We start from the raw sequence: 6,627 nt of genomic DNA, 5'->3' as shown, positions 1-6,627 counted from the left end.
CTACTGGCTCCCCTCGGGGTCCGACATGTGGTTTTTCACCTGCGAGGAGAAACATGCAGTGTGGCCGTCCTCTGACGTGCCCGGGAAGCAGGATCGAAGCCAGCGCCCTGTCCGGCATGGAGACCCCCGGCTTCCCGCACCCACCTCGGGGGACAGGGATGAGAAAAGGTATTTCTGCTCTAAGGGGTGGTTTGGTTGTTTTTTTTTTGGTTTTTTTAGGAAAGCACAGAGCCCGGCGTGGGATCTGGCCCTCCTCTTACCGTCTCCTCTGTGTCTGTGCTCTCCTCCTCCTCCTCCTCCTCGGCGCTGTCGATGTTGCGCAGGTCGCTGTGCCCGTCAGCTCCCGTCCCCTCCTTCCCCCGGGGCTCCCGTGACCCCTCTCCCGCTGGGGACGGTGACTCTGCCCCCGTCTCTACCCTCCTCTTCTCGCTCTCCTTGGACCCTGCAAGGACAAGGACAGCAGAAATTTGGGATACCTGTGTGAACATCAGCCCAGGGAAGGGAGAGGATGCAGGGAATGTGCCCATCCAGCTCTGGGTGCCCACGCTGGATGTCCCCGGCACACGGCGAGGGATCCCTTATGGATCGGGCTCCAGGCTCGCCTGCACCGGCACGGACACACGGATGTCAGAGGGTCTACAGCCCGTCCCCTCACCCGCGAGCCGCTCTCTCCGCTGGTCCATGCGGTCCAGGCTCTCCAGCAGACTGTCCACCTGCGCCTTGATCTGGCTCAGCTCCCCCTTGATGGAGTGCAGCTCTTCGGCTCGCACTGCGGGGAGAGGAGCCGTTAGGATCCCACCCTGTCCTACAGCCTGCCCGGAGCCGGGGGAACACGCCGTCCTGCGCTGCCACCTCCAGAGCATCCTCCCCTCTGGAGCATCCTCCCCTCTGGAGCATCCTCCCATCTGGAGCATCCTCAAGGAACTGGGACGGGTCCAGAGGACAACCACCAGCCCGTCGCAGTCCCGGCCGTGTCTGCCGGAGCTGAGGACTCGTAGCCACAAGGTCAGCACCGAGCGGGACCTTCGGGCAGCGGCGCTGCTCTGACGCACCGAGCTGCGAGGGCTGAGCCTCCTCTTCCTCCCAGCCCCACCGCACTTACGCTTCGTCCGTCCCGCCGTGGAGCTGGCGCTGCTCCTCGCTGCGGGCTGAGGGCTCAGGCTGCTTTTGCTCCCTGCTCCCACCACGTGAGTTCGTCTGGCCTTGACCGGGATGCGGTTAATGAGGGGGGGGATCTTCTGGTACTCGTACACCCTGCAAAGGCGCAAGAGCGCGGCAGCGTGAGCACAACCTCGGAGAGGCGGCAGCAGCCAGGAGAGCATCTCTTGAGGTTCCCCTGCAGCAAAGGACTTCTAACCTGGGCATTGCCCAGCCCACACGCTGCCCCTTCCCCAGGTAGCCCCTCCCCAAGGCCGGGGAGGCTGTGCCATCTGTGCCCTTTGAAGGGGACAACGCTGCCGAGCCTCTCGCGGAGGCGAGGGGACGAAAACCCAGGGACACCCCGCTTGGGTGGCTGCTCAGCCCACCCCTGCTCCGGGGATGCTGCGCTCACCGGTACGGGAAGTCATCCCTGTAGAGATCGTAGTCCAGGTCGCAGTTACTGCTGCAGGAGGGGGAGAGAGGAGAACAAGTCACTCACTCAGCGCGGCCGCGGCCGCTGTGGAGCACCCACGGCTGGGCACAGCAAGGCACCCCCCCCCCCATCCTCCATCCTCATCCCCAGGGAGCGGGAGCCATCCCGGTGGGCGCCTGGGCTGCAGCACGGGGCTGTGCCCCCGCAGGGGTTTGGCCCGGAGGCAAACAAGGGTGTCGGGGAGGCTGGAGAGAGCCCCCCGGGGGCAGCATCAGCAGGTCCTGCTCTCAGGAAGGTGCATTTAGGGCGCCCCGATGTTCAATTTCACGGTCCCCGGCTCCACGCGCGCACCTGTGCTGCCGGCTCGCTCGGCTCCAAATTAAGAAGCGATCTGTCAGCGGATCGCCTCCAATGCGGGCAGCCGATGTGCCGGTAATAAATCATGTGCCGTGGACCGGGAGCTGGGAGGAGAAGGAGGAGGAGGAGGAGGAGGAAAGATGCTGAAGCTTATTTTGCTGCTTCAGCTGTTGCGGAGTCGGGGAGCGTAGGATTAAGCCTCACCTGAGGGGAGACAAAGCCACGCTCAGAGCATCGCTGGGAGCGGGGAGCCTTCCCCAGCCACGCTGCCGGGAACGGGGAGGGGGGAGCCAGGACAAGGTCCCCCGGAGCTCCAGATTTTGCTGCAGATGAGCCTGTTGTTGTGGGACCGATGCTGGAGCTCGGGGAGAGCTAAAGGTCGGCTTGGTGTGTGTGGGAGAGGGCTAACGGGGCAACCTGCCTGCGGCTACCAAGGCTGAGCCAGGCTTGCCCAAGCCTGGAAGGCAGCTCGGAGCCCGGCACGGGGCAAAGGCACCCGCAGCCCTGCTGCCACCTTGCCTTATTCAAGAATAATCCGCGTGGGACACAGCCGACACGCGTCAGCCCTCCCAGTAAGGGCGAGCTGGCAGCCCCCGGGGTGCCGGGACCCACCTGCTCCTGCTCTTCTTTGCACCTGGGGATATTTTGGGAGCTTTCGGTCCAGCTTTTCGGTTCATCGCAGCGATGGAGCCGGCAAACATCCCCACCTCCCGCCCCTTACCCGGGGAGGAAGGTCACAACCTGCCTCGAGGAAGGTTGAGCAGCCGGAGAGGAGTCCCAACCCACACGTGGGGCACAGGGAAGGTGCCAGCCCCGATGGCGGCTGCTGCCCCAAGCCACTGCTGAGACGGGACGGGGATGTCACAGGCCACCTTCCTGCCATGGGAGCACCGGTGGCTCCGCAGGAGACTCGGTCTTGGAGTCCGGCACCCAGCTAGGGACACAGCAAGGGGTTTTCTTGGCTCAGCTTTTTGCTCAGAGCATCCCCCGGGGAGAGCAAAAGCGGCGGCTGCCACGCTCCGGCAGCCCGAGGGGGCCGTTGGTCCCTGCCCTGCCAGCGCTGCATCCCGCCGGCGCCATGGCAACGGGCAGAGCAATTAGTTCAATCAGGGCGTTCGCAAAAAGCTCTCTAACGAGACAGACGGAGCCCGGCTCCAGTCCCTTCCTCGCCTCACACCTGCTGAGATGGGGAGCCAAAAGCACCCAGGGATGGGGACCTGCTCTTCTGCTACTGTCAGTGCCACCATCACCATCGCCAGGACCATGGCCACCCCTGTGTGCCTCCGCAGGGCCGTCTGTCCCCCGAGGAACGGCATTTAAAGGCCAGAACTGCAACCGACATCGACACCTGTAACAGGCGTGAAGCCCACGGGGCTTTGCCCTTCTCCCAGTGCCTTCGGATGGGGAAGAGGGGTCTCCACGCCCCACCAGCAACACACACCGGGTGGGACACAGCGAGACCTCCAGCCACCACCGGTGCGGCCAGGCGACGCTCCGAGAGCCCCATCAGGGTGGTGGCAGGGACATCCCACGGATCCATGTCCACCACCGCGGGCAGGCGGCCGGAATAGTTGGAGGAGTGAGCGATGGAGAGCAGGGGGAGGCAGGAGAACCAGGCATGGGACAGTCCCCAGCCCAAACCGTCCTCCCTTTGCCCGGCGCAGCCCCCGGCCCGTGCACCGGCACTCACTGGTACAGGTTGCTGCCGTGCTGCCGCTTCTGGCCCAGCCTGGCCCGGCTCGGCTTGGGTTCCCTGGCCATGTCCAAATCTGCGGGGAGAGAGAGAGGAGGGGAATGAGCAGTGGGAAAAAAAGGGGATGCCAACACCCTACCCCAGGCAGACGCATCTCTGGCACCGGCTTCCCGGGGGCTCCCAGCCACGCTCCTCTCCCGGCTGGAGATGTCCCGCTCCAGAGCATCCACAGGGTGAGCCCAAGGCTGGCAGTTCTCTCTAGATTTAAGTTTTTGGGAAGAGCAGGAGCAGCCCAGGTTTGCGCTGGGACATGGAACGGCTCCATCTGTCCCTGCAGCAGCCCCTTCCCGTGGGTGCCCCATCCCCAGCCGAGGCCGGGCAGGTTCCAATTAGGGTGGCAGAAAGCACCTCTGACGATGAGGGTAATTAACCCCTAGAGGCATTTCGCACCACCGTAGTGAATTCGCACCACCGTGGCGAATCCGCCTTCGCTATCGCTCCTGCTGGGTGGTTGGGCCACTTTCCAGGGAGCCCCGGGCCAGCGGGACGCCGATGAGCGCTGCCCACCATGGACGGGTGCCGGGGTCGGGGGGAAGCCCTGCATGCAACCGCTTCGTACTCCCGAAGGCCACCGAGAGGCGTGTGATGCCGAGATGCAGGGCAGAGGTGTTTCTGGATGCGCAGCCGGGCAATGCCACGTCACACCTCCCCAGCGATGCTCTTCACCCCTTCTTTAGGATTTCAGAGCCAACGTCCGTATAAAAGCCGGCTTGAATCTCTTTTCTGAGTATACGTTTGAGAGCCACCGATGCAAAGCTTTACTAACATCTCCATATATTTAATTTTGTAATTCTAGGGGGGGGGGAGGGGGAGCTCCAAAGCCCCTCTGGCTCCCAGGGTAGGAACTGGTGGGTGAGATGTTGAGGTCTCCCTCTTGCATGCTCCCCCTTGGCCACGGTAAGCGTGACCAGCTGTCCCATGGGTGACATTGTGGACGCCACTGCACCAGGAAACCTCGAGCTGAAGCTTCCCCCATCTTCTGGGAACACACCAGCTCCTCAGAGAGGTCTAAACCTCTCCAGGAGCGTGGACACTGGCCACAGGTCTCTCCAGCCCCACATCCACAGGAGCAAGGTCCCTGCGGAGGAGAGGGCTTCTGAGCAAGATCTGAGTGGAAGGAAACGGGCACTTGTTTGCTTTCCAGGCTGTCACCTTGTGTGACGAAGTCTGCAGGCTGCCTCCGATCTCCCATTTTCTCTGGGTCCCACCACCATCCCCGGGTACGCCCGAGCTCACCGCTCAGGGCCAGAGCCCACCATTACCACCCCTCTCTCCAGCCCATCACACCCGCCCGGCAGACCCACCCGCTCCCCTCCCTGCCAGTGGGACAGAGACCCCAGCAGCCCAGCCAGGGACCCCAGCCGTGGCCAGGCACCCCGGGACAGGCTGCTCACACCGTGGGGACAGTCCTGTTGGAGGAGGGGACCCGGGCCAGCAGGGCTCCATCACCCCACGGTCATCAGCTCTGCATCTGAGCTCCCATCCGTGTAACTACAGAGTGGGGGGGCAGCCCAGTACTGGGAGAATATCCCTGTCCCAGGGGTAATGGTATGGGGGGTTTCCCAGTACTGGAAGGGCATCCCTGTCCTGGGGGTAATGGTATAGGGGCATCCCAGTACCAGGAGGACATCCTTGTCCTGGGGGTAATGGCATGGGGGAGCATCCCAGTACTGGAAGGACATCCCTGTCCTGGGGGTAATGGTATGGGGGGCATCCCAGTATCAGGAGGACATCCCTGTCCTGGGGGTAATGGCATGGGGGGCATCCCAGTACTGGAAGGACATCTCTGTCCTGGGGGTCTAATGGTATGGGGGCTATTCTGACACTGGAAGGACAACCCTGTCCTGGAGTGGGTAGTGGCATGGGGGCATCCCAGTACTGGGAGGACATCCCCATTCTGGGGGTAATGGTATGGGGGAGAAATGGTAGGGGGGGGTAGGGGCATAGGGGGGCATCCCAGTACCAGGAGGACATCCCTGTCCTGGGGGTAATGGCATGAGGGGGCATCCCAGTACCAGGAGGACATCCCTGTCCTGGCCGCGGGGGGTAATGGTATGGGGAGAACGAGGCATGCCAATACTGGGAGGACATCCCAGCCCTGGGGAGTAACTGGTACGGGGGTGGGGGTGCATCCCGGTACCGGGAGGTGGTCCTGCCCGCGGTGCACCAGAAGGTTGGCTGCAGGGGGGCACCCCTGTCCCGGGCAGGGCTGCCGGTGCCCGGTAAGCATCCCGGTGCCCGGTAAGCATCCCGGTACCGGAGCATCTACCGGGGGGGGGGGTGATGGGGGGGGTGGCGGGGGGGGTGAAGAGGGCCGATGCCGGTGGGGTACTCACATCTCCAGCCCGCGTCCCCGCTGCCGAAGAGCGTCATCCCCCCGCAGCCCCGGCGGCCCCGCACCCCCCGCACCCCCCGCACCCTCCGCCGCTCCGGCCCGAGCGCGCCGCCACCGGCCGCTACCACCGCCGGGCTACGGGGGGAGAGGGAGAACGGGCCACACACACACACACACACACACACACACACACACTCCCCAACGGGCCGTACCACCGGGGCACGGCGGAGGGGGGAGGGTGGGGACCACGCCCCGCCACGCCCCGCCACGCCCCGGGCGCAGCGCTGCTTTATTGCAGCGTCGCTGCCTGTCCCTGCCCGTACGCACCGCTGCCCGCAGCGCTGGGCCGGGGGGGGGTGTTGTCGTCTCCCTTCCCCGAGGCTGCAGCTGTGGGGACGTGGTGGCGACCATCCTCATCCTCCCTCCATCCCGCGTCCCCCCCCCCCCCTCCATCCCGCGTCCCCCCCCCCCTCCATCCCGCGTCCCCCCCCCCCTCCATCCCGCGTCCCCCCCCTCCATCCCCATCTCCCATCCTCCACCCCGACGCTTCACCCTCCATCCCCATCCGTCCCCCATCCCCGTCCTCCGTCCTCCATCCCTGTCTCCATC

General features: G+C 64.8%; 1 protein-coding gene across 1 annotated transcript; it reads right to left on the bottom strand.

The window, feature by feature from the left end:
- LOC309676901 (RNA-binding Raly-like protein) lies at window positions 1–6,056 on the bottom strand (the record flags this gene model as incomplete). Its single annotated transcript, XM_082489554.1, has 7 exons — window positions 1–39; window positions 261–442; window positions 656–769; window positions 1,103–1,254; window positions 1,553–1,603; window positions 3,621–3,699; window positions 6,020–6,056. 7 exons carry the CDS (start codon window positions 6,054–6,056, stop codon window positions 1–3), a joined length of 654 nt encoding a protein of 217 aa, XP_082345680.1.
- Window positions 6,057–6,627: the final 571 nt, after the last annotated feature.

The sequence above is a fragment of the Vanellus vanellus genome (genome assembly GCF_965231255.1).
Source record: "Vanellus vanellus genome assembly, chromosome: 12".
NCBI lineage: Eukaryota > Metazoa > Chordata > Aves > Charadriiformes > Charadriidae > Vanellus > Vanellus vanellus.
This window is presented reverse-complemented; position numbering and strand designations above follow the sequence as displayed.